At 43.2% G+C, this 21,742-nt stretch overlaps 1 protein-coding gene across 1 annotated transcript; it reads left to right on the forward strand.

Annotated features, from left to right (window-relative positions):
- The first annotated feature begins 1,798 nt into the window (after nt 1–1,798).
- On the forward strand, nt 1,799–21,639 carry LOC143597424 (uncharacterized). Its single transcript, XM_077075935.1, has 9 exons — nt 1,799–1,915; nt 2,614–2,675; nt 2,993–3,047; nt 3,689–3,787; nt 3,876–3,962; nt 4,040–4,156; nt 19,788–19,880; nt 21,215–21,245; nt 21,336–21,639. Exons 1-9 carry the CDS (start codon nt 1,799–1,801, stop codon nt 21,488–21,490), a joined length of 816 nt encoding a protein of 271 aa, XP_076932050.1. The 3' UTR covers nt 21,491–21,639.
- The last annotated feature ends 103 nt before the right edge of the window (nt 21,640–21,742 follow it).

The following is a 21,742-nucleotide window of genomic DNA, read 5'->3' on the forward strand; positions in this document are numbered from 1 at the left end:
AAACATAACTTGAATCACCAACATACCTTGGAGGGTTATTGTGATGTCATCTGTGCTGCTAGGTGGTTGTTTAAGCTTTTGAATATCTAATCAAGTTAAACCAGTAGTTTTTTTTAGTTAAATAACATGTTTGAAATTTGTGACAATTTGTAATTATCAGGATTTAGACTGTTACTCATGGCCTCGACCCGCATGTGCTATTTACAGGGTTTTTCTTATATACTTGAGCCCTTCGAGTCAAGCTCACGCTACTAAAAGTCCTCATTGTATTGAGTTCAAGCCCGCAAATAGGCTAGGCAAGCTGTTAGGCTCAAGCTTTACGCATTGAACCATGTCGAGTCAAGCTCACGCTACTAAAAGTCCTTCTGATCCTGATTCTTAATAGAAGTATCAAGTTTTAATATACTTGATATTAAAAAGGAAAGTAGATTATTAAAATGTGAAATATTGTTCTTTTGCTATCTCATTTAAAAAGGTTACGTTTTTAGAAAACACTTAACGTATTGCTTGGCCCAGAACTAGTATGGTATCACTTGATACTTGTCCAGTTACCTGAATTCGTTTACCCAAATTCATATACAATGCCAATTATTATCCCTAGTTATAAAATATTACAAAATGCGTGTCAAACCTATGTGCTACAAAACGAGGACATAGATTTATTATATTATATATACACTATATATAATTAAGAACTTTGGTGCCGCAACTACCTGATTGGGCTGCTTGACGGCACCATATTAGTTCGAGAATTTTAGTTTTTTAATTCAGTTGACATAACGAACGTAATGAAATTAAACCCAACCAAATGTCAATTTCTTTTTGTCCTGGTACCAAACAAACCTCATGAAAATTGACCGAATTCACGCAAACTTGTCACGTCAATGCCCTTGATCGATAACGCTCGGGTTTATTAACGCGCAAACTTACCGACCGACCCCCACCCAAAATAATAATAAAATAATAAATTGGCCATTGGTCCACCTCAATTTTTTATATTTTATTTCGTTTTTTAGCTCATGTACCACAACGAACATAATCAAAACCAACCAAATTCGCATTGAGTTATCCGGGACCGACAACGTTTGGATCTTACCACTGTGAAGGTTTGGCGACGAAATAAACATTGTTTTAAATATTTTGGATCTTATTTTATTTGTTAATCTATACATACACACATTTTACCAGTCATGTGTATACCTTAACAAACGTAACTAATATTAACGCTCATGTTTTACCAACACCCGGGTTTCAACTTTGGGGGGGTTAAAAAAAACTAGTTTTTTTAACGGCAAAGAATCTCACGTGTAAACCTATCCTTTCAGGTCTATGTCCAAGGTCAACTTCTCGATCACTGTAAGACGGTATCCCTGATGCACAAGAACCGAATGAAATCCATAAACCCTCACGTCCTATTGAGTTAAAACCTACGAACTAAACTCAAATGAGAATCAAACATACCTCTGCTACAATAAAGAAATTGCTAACGTTCGTCTTCTCACTAGACCAACTTATCGGGGTACATAATAAATTAATAATATTTTGTTGTCTATCCAACTATTATTTGGTCATCCAAGTTACGTATATCAAAAAGAAAAAAAAAGAAAAAACAAGCATCACACTGTCCACGTAAATAAATTTTACCAAATGCACACGTGTCGTATGGTGAATATATCACAATTCACACAACATCGGAACACAAACAACTGAAGACAAGGCTTCAAACACACACATTCCAAACAAAAACATTAGCAAAAGCAAAATCGAAATCAAATATAATTAATATTAATATTAATTAATGGCGACTTCTTCTTCATCTTCAGATTTGAATTGGGGTTCTCTTATTCGAAACACTGTTCTCGTTCTTCTCTTCGTTGGCATCGGCATCGCATGTTATACTCTTCCCGTCGAAAAGGTCATTATATTATCATTATTATTATTATTATTATTATTTGTTATTATTCATTTATGCATTTTGGATCTGTTTACATTTATAGTCTCAGTGATTGGTTTTCACATATGTAGTTTGCTTTTCGATTTAATCCGATTTGAATTCGGATTCGGAATTTTTAATTACATTTTTGTTTCTGTGTTACGGATGTGTGAATATATGAATGTTTATAACATTACACAATGGTGCTAGACAGACACGAAGACGACACGATAACTAGGGTTTAGAAATTGTTTATTGAGTATCAACTCAAGCTGAACCCATGCGTAGTCAAAACTATGCACCACTGGGTGTTTTGCGTCACGTGACGTCTAGTCAGCTTTTCAAAGTTTTGGAAAACGGTATTGGAGTCAAAACTCTGCAGCAATCATTACCCAATTATTTATTTCTGTTTTGCACTAATGTTAAGGGCACGTAAAACTAAGTAGAGCATGTATTTTTTTTAAATATTAAAAAATAAACAAGTTAAGACACGAATTTAAACATGTCTTGAACATGTTGACAGTTGACTTAAGACACGAAACATGTTATGGCCAGACTGATATTGTTTAACTGCGTGTTGTTTCGTGTCGTGTTAACAGGTTCATGTTAAAAATTGCCAGACCAAAATTGAAAAGTGATTCTTTAAGTATTGGTTGAGATGTTTGTGTTTGTATATACAGGCTTTGAAAGACTTTTTGTTATGGGTGGAAGAAGATCTTGGTCCTTGGGGTCCTCTTGTATTGTAAGTATTGTCAATCTAAGTTATAACTTGTACATTTAAAAAATAAGGTGCCAATAGTGTCGGGCTGAATTGTTGACTTACTCGAAGTGGCCTATTTAACAAGTCAACCTGAACACGGCCCGTTCAATTATAGGGGGTTAAACATGTCAACCCGAACACGACTTGTTTATTAAACGGTGTAAACATGTAAATCTGAACACGACTTGTTTATTAAACGTGCCACACTTGACAACCCAAAAATTGATAACGCCACCACTAAATTATAAGTTGAACATTATTGGTATTATGAATTAATTGTTATATAATCCACCCTGCAGGGCCGTTGCATATATTCCTTTAACAGTTCTTGCACTTCCTGCGTCAGTACTTACCGTAAGATCTCAACCAACACCACCATGCATCAAGTGTATAGATGTAGATGAGTCAAGTTGGCTCGTTTATCTTAACGAGTTGAAATGAACTCGGCTTGTCAAAAGCTCGAGCCCGCTCTTGGCTCATTTATTTTTATTATATATATTTGACTAATATTGATGCATATACAAACTAAAAACAATATTTGTGTTTGTAACATACACATAATGCAGAATTTATAAACTATTGAATTCCTAATTTATATGTATTAAAGTATTGGTTATAATTTTGGACTATAATTTACATAATTTTAATTTTGTATTTACTTTTAAATGAGCCAAACAAGAATTTCAATAGTAACTTTTTTTTTTCACTAATAAATGTCATATGGCTATAAGCTTTTTTTATATATTAATATATAAATCTGGTCTTTAAACTAAACGAGCTGACCTTGGCTTGGGCCCGGCTTGTTTACAGACTGAGCGAATTTCAAATGAGCTTTTTCAAGCTTTTTTTAGCGAATTTTGAGCAAACCGCGAGCCATGAGATTTTAACAGCCTTATTCCGCCATAATCATTTTTTAATCATTGTTCTGTTTTTATCTTATTTTAAATTTATTTTTTTCTCTTTTGACAATTCTCTGTTACTCGCATCTCTTCCAGCTGGGTGGTGGTTATCTGTTCGGTTTGGCTACGGGTTTTCTTGCTGACTCTACTGGCGCTGTCTTAGGTGCTACTGCAGCATTTCTTCTTGGCAGAACAGTAAGCCTTATGTTCTCCTAGATTCTTGTTCTTTATTCATCTTATGTAAAATGTTGCTAATCTTGTTTCACCTTAAGCTGTTGTGCAGATTTTTAGATCATATGTCATTTCTATGTTGGGTGACTATCCGCAGTTTAAAGCCGTTTCAATTGCTATTCAGAAATCCGGATTTAAGGTTCGTTTACAAAACCATTTCGACCCTTTGTTATATGGTAGTCCAATTATGGTGTGTTTTTATTTTTATTTTTGCAGCTCGTTTTTCTGCTTCGGCTTGTTCCATTGCTTTCGTTTAACATGATGAATTACCTTTTGTCTGTAACTCCAATTTCCGTATGTGAGTATGTGCTGGCTTCATGGTTGGGAATGATGGTATTGTTACTTCACTTAATAATTGAAGAGGTAGGTCCCAGCAAAGTCCAGTTGGACCCGCAAGACACACCTTGAAAAGGTACGTCTGCGCAAAGACCAACTGGTTCCGCAGGACCCACCATGCTCAGAGAGATGAAGACCTTACACGCAGTAAGCCAGCTGTTCCCGCAGGAAAGCCTCCCTTGGTACAGTACTCTACCTGTCCCCGCAGCTGTGGGTACATACCAGGAAGGAAGGCTACCCGCACTAACGGTAAGGCTACACGCATAAGGCACTATTACACTTCAGCAATGTCACCTGAGGAAGGAATGAGCAAGGCGGGAATACTCCCGCCCAAATGAGCCAGTCCGTACGCTTCTGGAAGATCTTTTGTACTATACCTGCCAAGGTATGGACAAAATAGACAAGATCTGACCAAAGCAGCACATGAACCAATCACAGGGTGACAGCTCACCGACAACAGTACGAGGAGGAGCACGCTCTAGTACGAAATGTCACTATCAGCCGCTGCCTACCCACCAACTCCCATCGTGGCACGTACACAGCCCATGGTTGGTGAAAAAGGAATATTATACAGCTGGCCATGTCACTATCAGCCGCTGCCTACTCACCAACTCCCATGGTGGCACGTGCGTAGCCTGTAGTTGGTGGAAAAGGAATATTATACAGCTGGCCGTACCTGCTTGGAAACCTACCTTCGGCTATAAATACTCCAACACCTTGGAACGGTATCGTTATCTTAGATCATCTCATATAATCTTATCTTTAGCTATTTCTCTCTATATACACTTATATTCAGAGCAATCTAGTCTGATTCTCACGCCGGAGGGTGGTCACAAGGAGGAACCCCCCCTTCTCAGTGACGAGCTCACGGTGTCTGTTTTGTAGGTCAAGAAGAATAACCATCTTTGCCGGACCTAACCCTCGTGGGAAACATTTACTTAACCCTAAGATTATCCATAATCTGCCGGGGTCACTTAGTGTTTCTTCATTGGCGCCATCCGTGCATAGAAGCTAGGACATTCTTTTTCAGTTTTTTCAAAACTTCTGGAAAGATGGTTAAGGTTACTTCGATGCCAAGGCCAACGAGTGACCAAGAAACTCCGGTAACCACAACCCCAGCTACTGGGGGGAACACCGGCGAGTACACAATTTTTACGAACACTACCCCGGTTACCCAAGCCGGGGCAAGTGCAGTAAACAATCCTCCCCTAGGATACATTGATACCCAGTTGGAGAAACAACAGACGAGGCTCCCCCGCCAAACACTTGATCAAGTTAAAGCTTGGGCGGAAGCACGTCAAAAAGAATTTCAAGCTGAGTTGGATGAACGTTTACGTTCACTCCAACAGGCTAATGACGAATTCGGAAGCACTCGACAACAGCTCAACATGAGCAATGATTGCGAGTATTCGGATGATGAGTGGGAAGAATCGGACAGTGACGCAAACCCTCGTCATAAGACGAAAGGGAAGCGTAAGGAAGCAGACTTCCAGCCAAGAAGAAATTTTGGAGAAACCTTTAAGCCAAGGAACGCGGGGGGAAACCCACGTGACTTCTCCAAAACTTTCAGGCCAACTGTTGCAAATGCGGGAACGTCCAAGTTTGCAAGGGACATTGCGGAAGCAATCGCCCCGAAGAGTGCCAAACAGATGTCCAACATCGGCACTTATGATGGCATATCCGACCCAGACGATCACTTGAACAGATTCATAGCGGGGGCAACCGTCAGCAACTGGACGGAACCCACGTGGTGTTATATGTTCCAGATGACGTTGGTCGGAGCGGCCAGGGCGTGGTTTGATCATCTACCGGTCCACCACATCTATGATTGGGCGGACTTCTAGCACAAGTTCAGCCAGCACTTCAGTCAACAGAGAAAATATACTGAAGAGCAGTGGACAATCCTCAAATGCGTTAGAGAGAAGGACGAATCTTTGCTAGACTTCATCACTCGCTTTAACTCAAAGAAGCTGAGTTTGGGCACTAAGTGAAGATCTCGTTCGCGCTGCTTTCATCCAGGGCGCCGAATACCCAGAGCTTATCCGCACATTGACGGGTAAAGATGGCATGCCATCCACATGGGATGCCATCATGACGGCAGCTAAACGCTTTGCCGAAACGGAGAAGCAACTGGGTAGGAATCTACCCAGAGCACAAACCTCTACACGCAAAGGACCAGAGAGAATAATGTCCGCACCGCCCGACAAAATAAAAAGAGGAAGCTTGGTATTTGGCAGTCAAGGGTAAACTTTGACACCTCATCCAGCTCTCGCCCTCTATTAGGCGGAAGGGATAACACGCACTCATCAAACCGGAACCCTAGATGGACGCCACTCACCAAAAGCGTCACGGAGATATTTGCCACCGAGAAACTCCCATGGCCAAAAGCTCCAATGATCCGGCAGCGCCATAACGCGGATCAGAGCAAATCCTGTGACTTCTACGAGACAAAGGGCCACACCACCGAGGACCGAGGAGTGTACATCTTTGAAGGATGTTGTCGAAACATTCGTCAAAGATGGAAAACTTACACACCTCGTGGCATCGATCAAGAATGGAGGGAGAAATGATTATCGGTACAAGGGCAACGGACGAAAGCCCGTCGACATCAGCACTCACATGGTTCATGGTAACGTCAGAGGAAGAAAACGACGAACGACAGAACCATGTGCGTGGAAGGAAGCTGAAGTGCGCTTCCCACGAGTGCCAGGAGGGCCCAACAAAGAAGGCCCTATAGTCATCAAAAGCCAGCTGGGGCACTACATCACTTCCCGCACTCTTGCTGATACCGGCGCCTCGTCAACGGTCATGTACAGGCAGCTCTTCAACAAGCTAGACGACGAAGACAAAGAACGCCTGGAAACGGTCTACGCGTCGATGGAAGGGTTCGATGGCAGCACAAACACCCCCCTGGGTATCCTATCTTTCCCCGTCACTCTCATGGACGGGAAACACTCCCGCACAGAAGACGTGGACTTCGTCGTAACGAGGAAGCCACACCACACATACGACATTCTCTTCGGGAGAGACGGGATGGCAAGATTCAATGCCGTGGTGTCTTCAGTCCACGGCATGATGGGGTGGCCAACAGCTGAGGGTGTAGCGATGATCACCGGTATTCCCCAGGTATGCATCGCATCTGTCTCATCTAAACCCAAACCAAAGATGGCTAAACCAACCGTCACCGAACCAGAAGAATGGGCCTTAAATGGCAAATACCCTGACCAGGCTGTTACCATTGGCCCAACAATCACCGATCCTACACGCACCCTACTCAAACGCTTATTGCAGAAAAACGCTGACATCTTCGCGTGGACACCAGCTGACATGACTGGTGTACCTCGAAGTAAGGCAGAGCATAAGCTCAAGTGTGACCCGGCTTTTACGCCAGTCATACAAAAGCGTCGAGTAATGGGGACGGAACAGGCTAACGCGTGTAGAACCCAAGTCAAGGAACTCCTTGACGCGGGCATCGTACGCATTAGCAGATATCAAACATGGGTTGCAAATCCCGTCATGGTACCGAAATCTAACAAACAATGGCGCATGTGCATAGATTTCAAAGACCAAAACAAAGCATGCCCCAAAGATTGTTACCCGTTACCCAAAATTGACCTTAAGGTAGATTCGTTAGCACCGTTTCGCCTTAAATGCTTCCTTGATGCGTATAAGGGATACCATAAAATCCACATGGCCGTTGACGATCAGGACAAAACCGCATTTCGGACGCCCGATGGCACATTTTGTTATCAAATGATGCCATTCGGACTTAAGAATGCCGGGTCCACATACCAACGCCTGATGGACAAAGAGTTTCATGCCTAAATTGGGAGGAACTTGGAAGTTTACATGGATGACTTGGTCATCAAAAGCCTTGAGCCAGAAGCGATGTTGAAAGACATCGAGGAAACTTTCAACACGCTCAGAAAGATAAACATGAAGCTCAACCCGAGCAAGTGTTCTTTTGGAGTGGAAGAAGGGAAGTTCTTAGGAGTCATCGTTACCAAAGATGGCTTCAGAGCGAACCCTGAAAAGGTCGAGGCCATTATTAAAATGGAATCACCTACTTCTATCAAACAAGCTCAGACACTGAATGGACGACTGCACTTAACCGTTTTTTGGCGAATCATGCGGATAGATCGTTCCCATTCGTGTCAACATTGAGAAATTGTTTGAAGAAAACGCACTTCCGCTGGACACCAGAAGCGGAAGCAGCTTTTCAAGAGATTCGGTCACACTTGATCGAACTTCCAACGCTCACAGCACCAGAAGCGGGGGAGAAATTAATCCTATACCTCTCCGCCACAGACAGAGCAACCGGGGCAGTCCTACTAGTAGAATGGAAAGGCATCCAGATGCCAATCTACTATGTTAGCCGCGTCTTAACAGACGTAGAAACCCGGTACTCTACCCTGGAAAAATTAGTCTTAGCGCTTGTACAGGCTTCACGCAGGCTAAGACGATATTTCCAAGGTCACCCAATCACCATTCTCACCAATTTCAAACTTGCAAACGTTCTAGGCAAACCCGAGTTGTCAGGACGTCTAGCCAAATGGGCAATAGAATTGGGAGAATACGCGATAAAGTACAAACAAAGACCAGCCATAAAAGGCCAGGTCTTGGCCGACTTTATTGCAGAAGTCCCCGCTTCGGGGGAGAAAGAGTGCCAGGAGGAGGCTCAACCCTCTCCAGCACAGGACATTGATGATGTCTGGCGACTCTACACTGATGGAGCAGCCAATAACGAGGGTTCAGGCGGAGGGTTGAAACTAACCAACCCAGCAGGCCAAGAATACACTTACGCTATTCGACTAGATTTTCCAAGTACGAATAACGAAGCGAAGTACGAAGCATTCCTGGCCGGGTTGAGAATTGCGCGTAAGATGGGAGTGAAAAACTTGGAAGCCCACGTGGATTCCATGTTAGTAGCCAACCAAATAAACGGGACGTACACGGCCGTAAACGACACAATGGCCCTGTACCTCGCACAAGCAAAAACCTTTATGCACGATTTTAACGATTGTAAAGTCATACACGTCAAGCGAAGCGAAAACAAATCTGCGGATGCGTTAAGCAAGCTTGCATCATTAGCCTTCACCCACTTGGGAAAGGACATTCGTGTTGAACTCCTTGGAGCACCATCAGTCCCGCACAAGGAAATTTGTGTCATCCAAACCGGCACGGAAACGTGGATGACACCAATCATAAATTACCTTGCGGCGGGCATACTACCAGAGTCAAAACACAGGCAAGAAAGATACGCTGTAAAGCACTGAACTATCAACTCGTTGATGACATCCTTTACAGACGTAATTTTCTTGGCCCACTCCTAAGATGCGTGAACAACCAAGATGCTGATTACCTCCTAAGGGAAGTACACAAAGGCATCTGCGGAGTACACGCAGGTCCACGCGCTGTTGTAGCCAAGCTAAACAACGCGGGATACTTTTGGCCGGGGATGCATACGGATGCGCTGGCATACATCAGAAAATGTAGGTCTTGCCAGCTCTACGCACCCAACACGCATCGCCCGAAGAATGAACTTGTTCCAGTTACCTCCTCATGGCCATTCCAGAAGTGGGCCATCGATGTGACAGGCCCATTTCCCACAGCAGCAGGGAACGTTCAGTTTCTAGTGGTAGCCATCGACTACTTCACCAAGTGGATAGAAGCAAAACCCTTAGCCCAAACAACCGCAAAACATATCAAAAAATTATTTGGGAATTTATTATTTGTCGTTTTGGACTTCCACATAATTTGGTGAGCGATAACGGCACCAACTTTGCTGACAAGAAGCTACAAAAGTGGCTGGAAGAACTTCAAATCACCCACACCTTTACCTCAGTGGCACACCCGCATGGTAATGGTGAGGTGGAAAGAGCAAATAAGAGCATCGTCGATGGCATAAAGAAAAGACTCTTGGAACATAGATCCGGCTGGGTGGACGAAGTTCCACACGTCCGTTGGGCAAACAGAACGCTGAAAAAGGCAAGTACGAGAGAAACCCCGTTCAGCCTCACCTATGGCACTGAAGCCATGGTCCCGGTCGAAATTGGTCTACCCTCACCAAGGGTCTTGACTCAACCAGAAGACAATGATGCGGAAAGACGGTTAGACCTTATGCTAACCGAAGAACGCAGAGACTTAGCCGCAGCGCGTGAAGAGAACTACAAGCGACAAATGCAAAAGTACTACAACACGCGGGTAAAACTCTGCAACTTCAATGTCGGAGACTACATACTGCGTAACAACGAGGCTTCGAATCAAGAACGCCCAGGAAAGCTGGCCCCGGTCTGGGAAGGGCCATATATTATCAAAGAAGTTTTGGGAAAGGGCACATACCGGCTTGAAAGGCTCGACGGCACTCCCATCCCAAGAACATGGAATGGAGCTCAATTACGCAAATGTTACATGTAGATCAATTCCAAACTTGTAAAGTAAAGGCCTAGAGCCACTTCTAATGGAAATGATTCTCCTCTATCACATTGTGTTGATAGCCTTGCCTTTATACTTATGAACTTTCCAAACTGATATGCCGGTATTCACCGCATAAATAAGTGTGGAAAGAAGTAAGTCGTTGCGTGTGGAAGGCGGCAAAACCCGCATAAACATAAAAACGGCAAAAATTTCTAAGGAAAAGATGAGGAAAACCTTCACGCAGGTAAGACATAGGTAAAGTTTGGCCATCCTACTAAGTGAAAGTGACGGTCTTACCCGCACAATCAGGATAGAGGAAGCAAAACTTTAACTTATTATCTACCACGTTGACAGGTTAAATTATCCAAAACACTTAGAAAGTTGCTAAGTTAAACTAAAATATGCATGAATAAAACATATAAGGTTTACAAGGCAAGGCATTAACAAAAACATTTATATTCCATAAAAATTCAAAGATTACAAGAATAGCTGGGCATCTACCCGCCTATAAAAATATAAATCTATCCTAATGATAGGAAGGGATCTCAAGGTTCAAACTTCAGGACCACTCCCTCCAAACCCACTTGAACCCGCACCATCAGTTGGCTGTGGCGGTTCAAGGAAAGCCTTGAGAATAGTTAGCCCATCATCAGCAGCAGCAATCTCGTTCACCTTCTCCACCACTGGATGCGGGAAGGCAGCATACTGGTTCACTGCCTGGTCGTAAGCAGCTTCAGTATCCACGTCATAAAGAGGGAAGTTGGAAGGCGGGATGCCCTGCTCAACAAACCCCAGACCAAGCAGGAAACCAGCCTTTTCCCCATCCTCATGAGAAGCGTTAAGGGCTGCGCTCATAGCATCGTCATATGATGTGTTCGTGAAGATCCGATGCACAACCTACAAAATAAAAATATATCAAAAACTTTTCTAAGTATAAAGAAAAGCATGAAGAAACTACGGAACTACGCATACCTGCGACAACGCTTCTCGTAGAAGCCATTCTTTGGTGACCAGAGCTTCCTGGAGGGCAGCTTGAGCTTGATCACGGTTCGGCTTAGTTTTTGTTATGGTTGGCAAGCAACACATCTCTGGCTGCAGCCTCTTCAACGCCCTTCAGCTTACGCTCAGTGCGGTCAAGCATACCCCTCTGGTCCAGTAGCTCTTGGAGCTTCTTGGCATCTTCCAAGGCCAAAGCATCATGAGCCTGCCGGAGCTCTTTTAATTCGGCTTTAAGCTCTTCGTTCTCTGTGCGCAAAGGCTCAGCAACGGCTTCAGCTTTGGTGGCCCTCTCGATTGCGTTCCGTGCAGTTTCCTTAGCCAACCTAAGCTGTTCGTTAACAGCTTGGGTAGCCTTGGAACGGGCCTCATGCCGGGCCTGAACTTCAACCTCGAGGTCCTTGAAGGCCTTCTCCTTTTCCGCAGCGACGGTCGCAAGTCTCTTATTCTCCTCCCGGATAGCTCGCGCCTGGGCCACTTCCAGGCTACGCGCCGTCTTTAACTTGTCGTTTTCACGACAGAGCAACTCGACGCGCGGCTGCATCCGGGCAAGGAGAATTCGAAGCTCGTTGGTTAGCCTACCCTCCTGGTAGCTAACCATTGCTTCCCCCAACGCACCACTAGGGGCGGCGTGGCGCGCCCATTCAACACAATCCGCAGCCGTACGGAGGGTCGTCCCCCGGCGGATACTCAACCGTGGAGCATACACCTCGTTGGAATCACGAGCTGCAAAAAAAAAAAAAACAGTTAGAAAAAAATGATAAAAGGGATAATAGGCCAAAATAACCCCACGTACCTGTAGGGTCGACAACAGGCCGGTAGCCACCAAACCCATCACCTGAACCTAAGGGATATCCATCCAAAAGGTCAAGGAGATGGGAAGGAGGCAAAGATTGGCTAGAAGCCCCAACCCTGAACATACCTGAGGAACCGGCCGTAGTCGCCGGCACCGGAGGAGGCATGGTAGAGGCCGCCGCGGTAGAGACCAACGGAGGTGAACTCACTGGAGGCGAACTCACAACCGTGGCCGTCCCTGCGGAAGAACCCACAGGAAAAACCACCGCCGGCTCAGTGAAGGATGCAGTGAAGATGGCACTGACAGCCGGCGGGGATGACGTAACAATTGGAACAGTTGCCTCAACGGGATGAGAAACTGAACCAATACTGCAAACAGGCGCAGCCGCCTGGGTCATCGCCTCGGATAGGTTGACCAAACCTACCGTCGTGGGTCTAGAACTGCTCCCTCCCGCACCACTCTGGAATGCGGTTGCATCCACGCCTGCATGAAGACAAGATATTAAATATAATGGCGGAAAGATGTGCAGTTAAGATAAATGAAATTTATACTTACGGGGTTTTCTTGAGCTTGAAGATTCTGACAGGCGGGGACGAACCCGATGGAGCCGGCCTCTTCATGCCGGTCACCGTCGTCGTACTCGGCTGCTCGGAGGTGACAGCTGTCTCAACCTCCGAGACAGTGGTCTCACCATCACCAGGGTTCCCCGCCGCCTCCTCGCTTTCGGTCTCCGAATCAGACCGGTTCCCCTGATCGGCAGTGGAGGTAACCTTCGCCTTGCCCTTCACACCGGCAGCCTTCTTCTTCCTCACGAAGAAAGGATCATCTGCGGATTCCTCATCAGAAGATGATAGAATTAGAGGAATTCCAGCAGAGGTTTGAGCATGAAGAGGGCGGGGGTTAAAGAATCCCTTACCTGGCCGCGTGGCGCTCAGAATCTCGTGGCCCGGCGGGTAGACCTCCACGAACCGATCCGCCGTCTGCTCCAGGATGGGCAACTCGTTATCGTCAAGATCACGAGTACCCAGCCGAGCGGGACCACCACTCTCCCGCGGTTGCAGAAGTGATCGTAAGTTGTTCCCCTCTTAAAAAAAAAGAAAGAAATTGTTAGAACAAAAACCCTAAATTGGCAAATAAGACGAAGCATACCGTAAGGGATAGAGTTCAAACCGTATTCGAGGACGATGGGTATCTGCGGCGTCTCCGCCCCGGCATCCCTCCATACCCGGCTCATCCCAGGCATCACCATCCCAGACTCCGCAAAGCGGTAAACCGGAGTCTGGATCCGGGAGATCTTGGTAAACCATTCCGCCTCCTGGTAGTTGGAGGCGTGAAGGTTGGGGAGTGCTCTCCCGTTCTGGAATGTCATCGCAATAGGGACGACACGGGCAGAGATATAGAAGAACTCCCGTTTCCAAGATCGAAGACTGCGCTCGGTAGCACAGATCTTCAAACCCTTGATCCGAGTGACCAAGGTGTACCAGCCTTGAATGCACCTCCAAGAGTAGAAGGTCATCAGGCGGTCGACGCGGGGCTCAACACCCAGAATGTGGCACACCCATTCAAAATAGCGGATCTTAGCGATCGCCATTGGGTGTACCTCCGTCAAGTGTACACCGTGTTTTTCCAAAACACGGTATACAAACTTCGTTAATGGGAATCGGAGATTCCCATATATGAAGAATGCGGCATATACCCCTATCTTACCCTTGGGGGCATCATACACCGTCTGATGAGGCTCTGGAAACTCAGGCTCGTAGGTGTCACACCCTCAAAATCCACTAACGGAGTTTTACAGTCAGAGGGTGTGAACTAACAGGATCGGAATCATCAGTTATAATCAAATCATAAAAACGTTTAAATGAAAATAAGTGCGGAAGCGTAAAACCATAGAGAACAATGTGACGTCACGCAGGACGATTTAAAACCAATGATAACAGTTAAAAGTAAGTTTGCATAGTTAAAAGTTTATCAAGCAACGCATGTTCCTAAACCACGCGCCCGCCTCGGCTACCTGAGAATAACATACTAAAAGTGTCAACACAAGGTTGGTGAGTTCACAAGTTATATAAAAATAAATCATTTAGCGTTTGCGTTCAGCGTTTTGCGTTACAGCGTTACAGCGTTACAGCGTTTTGCGTTACAGATAGTGTTATGTCAATTATATATCGATAGGTAGCTAGTCTATACAACAAGTATTACTAAGTGTTCGACACTGAAGCTGACTCGTTTATTAAGTGCCTTGTCACCAGGTCATCCAGACCATGGTACGTGTTAGCCAAAATTACACCCGCTCGACTTCCAGTCGAGTTTAGCGTTGGGTGGGGTTTGTCAAACCCAGTAGTACTACTAAACAGTGACTCGCTATTCCAAATATTAACCGGTTCGATGTGTAGGACTTCAATTGTTTCGTTGCCACTTAGCCTTTACAAGTGATATATAATTTATAACAAAATCTTAAATGCGTTGTGGAGTATGTTATCTCCCCCAAGTGAAAAGCGTTTGAAAACAGTTTAAAGAGGGGAAAGTGTAACTCATTGTTTGCGAAGAATTTCCCAAATTAAATCACCAAGATGCGCGTCACAGAAAAACTCTCTCTAGCGTTCTAAAACAACAAAGAGATTTTTCTAAGTGTCGGAATATTATCGAGTCTCTAGACCCGGCACATAATACCTAAGCACATAACATGTTTCGTGTTTCGTTTGTGAATTGTGTGTGACTTTAACCCGTGTATTTGTGACACATTACATGTGTAAGCACTCATATACGTGTCATGTATTCATAAAGTACATCACTATCAATTATTCCCCGTAAGGGCATTTTGGTCGACAAATAACAATTAACTAGCCATTATTCCCCATGAGGGCAATTTGGTCAAATCATGGCAATCAATTAGCAATTATTCCCTGCAAAGGTATTTTGGTCAACAAATAACAATTAACTAGCCAGTATCATGTTTCATGCATTTTTACACAACTCAGCAGCTAGTTTCACCGAGACAGAAATCCTACTAGAAAGATTGTACTATTTCACCGATCATAGCATCTCAATTAATTTACCAAAAATCATCACAGAAGCACATATGTCTTAGGTTTCCAGAACATATTTAATTATATTTTTATTCCACATAGTTTTCTCAAAATCATCAAATCATTACAGCAAACTCATAACAGTCAAATTCATGCGCAACAGAATGTCATTTGCAATTCCTGTTAAACGAAAGATCCAATAAATGCAAGACCACTTGGGTTAGGTTCCTAACTCAATAAGTCAACTTCCAGAAGTGGAACCAACCCAATTGGTCTCGTAGTTCATGAGATATTGCATTTACAACACAACCTAACAGCAGGTCTAACATCTCAGCTTTGCACAACGTTTTTGTAAAATCATAAAAGTAAACTTCTACTTGTCCAAAAATTACAAGTTTATATTCTTTAGAAACTAGACTCAACCTAGTTTACTGTAGTATTAATAATCTCAACCAATTTTCATGTTTACACTTCGTTACAGTCACTTAAACATCAAATACACATTCTGTCCAGAAGCTGTTTGCATCCAAACTCAACATAATAACAATCTATGAACTATCATGCATTCATATAACACTCTAGACTCCATAAACACCATCCATGCACATCAATTACCCATTACATACATGATTAGGGTTTTTGTTTGAACTCAAATCATAGACACAACAATCAACATGTAACAACATCAATACTAGTTATTAATCATCATTAATTCAACAACAATCATGTTAACACACACCATACAAGAAATCGGCAGCTTAGGGTTTGTTATTAACCCAACAAACATCAAAATCAAGTAACAAGGATGTATAGGATAATCAATTATACCTTCCTAGCACCTAGTTCTTCAATCAAAGGCTTGATTTCTTGGTGTTATGTGTGTGTGAAGGTGACGGCAGCCAAGAGGGATGGAGGGGGTGGCTGATCGGTTTTGGGAGAAAAAAATAAGAGTTAGGGTTTATTATAACATAGTATTTATAGAATACTATGTTACACTTTAGCCCCTCCACTTCTAAGTATTACTTATCTAGCTTAACTAACTTGTTTACATCTTGAGTTAACGTTTATAACCATGTTATCACATAACACATAAGTCTAACACATAATTATCACATAATTACTGTTTTGACGTTTTTCGTTTATTCATCAATCGTTTGCGTCAACTCGTTTGCGTTTCGGTGCAATTCCCGAAAGACTACACCTGTAGTAAGTGTTAAGCGTCATTTAAACCCTAGTTTAAATGTAATGAAGTGTGCGTTATAGATTCAATGATCTTAAGTTTGAATTGACGGAGTTGAGTTAACGGAGTTAACCTGAAATTGACGATTGTCACATCATTCCCATGTTAAAGAATTTTCGTCCCGAAAATTTAAGTCAAGTCGTGACGAGTGTCAGAAAAAGTAAGAAAAATTTTCAGTTTGTCATAGTAGGGCTCGAGCATGAACTTCTTGACGATGTACTGATACAGGTCGACGGAAAGAGCACACTGGCACTCGCCAGCAGTACTCTTATCGTTCTTGTCAGACGTAGACGTCGGGTTCTCGGAATACACATCAGACTCCTCAGCAGCAGCCTCAGGATCATGAATGGAAGACATGTTTTGGATGAAAAGAACGATTTCAGGAGAATGCTCGACAAAAAAAGTTGCGCGTTCCGAGGTGTGAAGTGGGAGAGAAGGGATGTCATAATTGGGGTTTTGAATAAGACGACCTTTTTATTTTTCATTTTTTTTTTCATATTGAAAAAGTATGAAGAACGGGAGGTGTGAAGTTTTTATCATCCTGGCGTCGAGCTATTTTTCCGCAGGACCTCCCCTACAGTATCGTCACCGCAGTAGAGTTTAACCACCAAGTTCGGGATGGGTTGGTGTGGTTCCTCTACGCCTAGGACACCAGAATATCGAACCATGAACGAAGAAAGGTATGAGATAAAATAGTGATTGCGAGGCCCCAATTCTTGACTGGGGGGACACCAAAGGACTCTGCCCTTCCATCCCTTGGATAGATAGAGGGGGAGGGCAGAGCTTTTGGTTTTTCATGTTGTCAAAGAGTTGAACAATGAAAATAGATGGCGAGTGCCCGATCGAATTGATCGGGTCATGTAGGAACAAGGTTCAAGTCTACCGGTCTGTTAGGATGCCTCAGCTGCATACATCACTGCACTTCCACTTGACACCTATCGTAATGATAAACGGCTCGTCTCGCCGTGACCTTCTCTTGAATTCTCAAAACTTCTGTCGCTCCATCCTCGCAGGGGCAGAGAACCCGTCGCTGTCTCGGCTGTGCTACCGGAGGCTCTGGAAAAGTCGGAATAAGTATTCGCCGGAAATCGCTTAGAAGAAGGAGGTGAAGGTGAGTTGAGATGCATCATCTCCCCCCTTTATATACTCATCGCAATGAATGCGATGAATTTAATGCGGGGAGAGAGAAAAGCGCAAGCACAATGAGACGACGACACGTGGAAAGCAAGCTGGCAACAGCTGTCGACAGGACGCGTGCCGTAAAATTCGCGCCCACGCGCCCTAAAACTCGCGCCCACGCGCCTGAAAAAGCGTCTGGAATGACCATATACTGTCACGTCGCCATAACTTCCTGCACGTCCTGAAACTGTCAGAAGAAACCGTCGGAAGACGCTAACGTCCCTTCAACAGTTTGGATTGTTCTTATCCTTTCACCAACTCTTCGAATTTCAAAAAGATTCAAAGATTCAAAAATAAGAGGGAATATACCCCCTTAACTTGGAAAGCGAGAAACCATAAGACGAGTGCGGGTACAGTGTCAAGGCGAAACCCTTCACATACTTAGCACTTGCAGGGAATCGAAGCTAACAAGATACCTTGGGAAACAAGAAACCGTAAGACAAGTGCGGGTACAGTGTCAAGGCGAAACCCTTCACATACTTAGCACTTGCAGGAAATTGAAGCCAAGAAGGATCTTATGGACCATGCTTGCGGAAAGAGAAATAACACCTCCGCATGACAAGAACGTTGAGAATTAGATTGTTTGAAGCTTCAAGATGGAATTGGTAGTTTAACATAACTGATCACTATGTCCAAAACTACCAAAACCTCGTGAAGAATCTATGCAAGTGAAACTTAACGCTCCCGACGAGCGAAGGGGTTAAACACCTACCCGCATCATAACCAATGATCAGGCAGAAAAGTCGGGAATTTCTGCGAGTGACATTAGGAAAACTGTGGGAAGAATCCCCACGGAAAACCTTAAAAAATAAAAACCCTCTTTAAAACCCCTTGCTTAAAGTCCAAAAGTTCACCTCACTTATTAACAACTCATGAGAAGAACAATGGACTGGGGGGACTTGAAGAGGTAGGTCCCAGCAAAGTCCAGTTGGACCCGCAAGACACACCTTGAAAAGGTACGTCTGCGCAAAGACCAACTAGTTCCGCAGGACCCACCATGCTCAGAGAGATGAAGACCTTACACGCAGTAAGCCAGCTGTTCCCGCAGGAAAGCCTCCCTTGGTACAGTACTCTACCTGTTCCCGCATCTGTGGGTACATACCAGGAAGGAAGGCTACCCGCACTAACGGTAAGGCTACACGCATAAGGCACTATTACACTTCAGCAATGTCACCTGAGGAAGGAATGAGCAAGGCGGGAATACTCCCGCCCAAATGAGCCAGTCCGTACGCTTCTGGAAGATCTTTTGTACTATACCTACCAAGGTATGGACAAAATAGACAAGATCTGACCAAAGCAGCCCATGAACCAATCACAGGGTGACAGCTCACCGACAACAGTACGAGGAGGAGCACGTTCTACTACAAAATGTCACTATCAGCCGCTGCCTACCAACCAACTCCCATCGTGGCACGTACACAGCCCATGGTTGTTGAAAAAGGAATATTATACAGCTGGCCATGTCACTATCAGCCGCTGCCTACTCACCAACTCCCATGGTGGCACGTGCGTAGCCTGTGGTTGGTGGAAAAGGAATATTATACAGCTGGCCGTACCTGCTTGGAAACCTACCTTCGGCTTTAAATACTCCAACACCTTGGAACGGTATCATTATCTTAGATCATCTCATATAATCTTATCTTTAGCTATTTCTCTCTATATACACTTATATTCAGAGCAATCTAGTCTGATTCTCACGCCGGAGGGTGGTCACAAGGAGGAACCCCCCCTTCTCAGTGACGAGCTCACGGTGTCTGTTTTGCAGGTCAAGAAGAATAACCATCTTTGCCGGACCTAACCCTCGTGGGAAACATCTACTTAACCCTAAGATTATCCATAATCTGCCGGGGTCACTTAGTGTTTCTTCAATAATGATATTTGATTATATATATATATATTTTTTAAGGCATACACACATATATTATGTGTAGTTAGTTGTATGGCTCGTTGAAACTTGTTCTGTTGGTACAGCCTATTACCTTTGCGCTTGTATATGTTGGAACAACTTTGAAGGATCTAGCTGATGTTACTCATGGTTGGGATCAGTTCTCAAAAACTCGTTGGGTAAGAGATGCCTTCTTCATGCTAATCTTACACACACACACACACATAGATATATATGTATATACATACGTATATGTATATGCCCTGCTGGCGGTGCACGGATATAATGTATATATGTGTGAACTCTCGGGTGGGCAAAAGTAAAATTGCACTAATTTTGACGTTATTTTACTAATCTCGTGAAAATAACGTTAAAAGTGGGGGAAGGTTAATCAGGCATCATGTGGTGGCGTTGATAGCCGAAAGACAAGGGCACATGCACCAATCAGCCGGTGTCCCGATGATTGAGTGCTATGTGCCTTATGTCCAAGGCTTGATGCAAAACTACTATCGAGCCGGGGGTCTCATCTGAAGCAGCCTCTCTATCCCTATGGGGTAGAGGTAAGGCTGTCTACATCTTACCCTCCTCAGACCCTACCATAGCATTGCTATTGGTGGGATATACTGAGTACGATGATGATGATGATAACATACGTATATGTATGTAGGGAAGAGATTTAGAGTTTTAGACAAAGTACAAATAATTACTGGACCAAAAAGAATGAAAATGAACCAATTATTTTTTCAATCTTAGAAACTTTATAAGTAAAAGAGAATGGTATAAATTTAATGTTTGTTGTTTCATACTCTCTCCTAAAATTAAAAAACGAAAATAAAATGAACATATTAGTTTGATTGTTTATGTATATAACTAACTTACACATGTGTAAGTAAACACTACAAATATATAACATTATTAACAAATTAGTTTGGCTATATAATTAATATAACCTACACATGTGTAGCTAAACGGTACAAATAAAAGCATACATGAACAAATTTGTTTGATGGTTTTTATGTACATATCCTACACATGTATGTAAGAAACACAAAGTTTAAAATATATGAAAAATCATAAAATTAAACAATTTTCACAATAATTAGTGGTCCCTCACCTTATATACATGTGTGTGAGTGTATTTATATACATGTATTTATGTGGTTCTCGCAGTTCTCTACTTAAAATTGGTTCTGCATTGAACTGCCCTCTGTATTTGCTAAAATGCCTCTGCTTAATGCTTTTAAGATGGGATCATGCTCAATTCAAAACTAATATCAAGTATCGAACCACGAGAAGCGCATAACACTTGTACGTAGTGCTTTAAATAAAAAGTGGCATATCGTTATGATTTATGCATACAATAAAACTAGTGTGTACAAGTGTTTATGTGTTGCTCGTAGACTCTAAACTCTTCATAGAGAGGAATGTAACACTGCTGCATGATGTGTGAATCGAACAAAAACAATTTCTGTTGGATGTTGACATTTGCTATGTTTGTTTTTGGTGTATGCAGGCATTTGTTATTCTAAGTTTTTTTGTGTCGGGTAAGTTGCAGCACATAATCAAATCCGAAATTAAAATAATATCATTTTTCTGGTATCATGCATAACATGCATGCTTCAAATTGTTTTCAGTGATCCTAATGCTGGTCGTTATGAAAGTTGCCAAGTCAGCGCTCGACCACGCTTTGGCTGAAGGTGCCGATTTAGATGGTACTGGGACCGAGAGCTCCTCTGTTGTGGAGGAAGCTCGGGTAGATATCCATGACCCGCTACTCGTTAAAGGCTGAGTCTTCTTTCAAACAATGAATCAAGGATGATTATTGTTTTTAGTATTTTTTTATTAATTTATTTGTATAGTTGAATTTCCTTAGGCGAAGTGTTGTCACTGCAATAATGTTCCGAAAATGAATATTAGAAACATTATTTTTGTTGCATACCGGGATTAGTAAGATTTTGATTTTTTGGATTATTAAAAAATTCTGATATTTTTTGAACGTTTTCTGTAAAAAGACACACCTTAGTTCACGCTTCACGGGTCG

The sequence above is a fragment of the Bidens hawaiensis genome, unplaced genomic scaffold (assembly GCF_021521415.1).
Source record: "Bidens hawaiensis isolate Kalapana, Puna unplaced genomic scaffold, B.hawaiensis_p1.1 tig00001792_1, whole genome shotgun sequence".
Lineage (NCBI taxonomy): Eukaryota > Viridiplantae > Streptophyta > Magnoliopsida > Asterales > Asteraceae > Bidens > Bidens hawaiensis.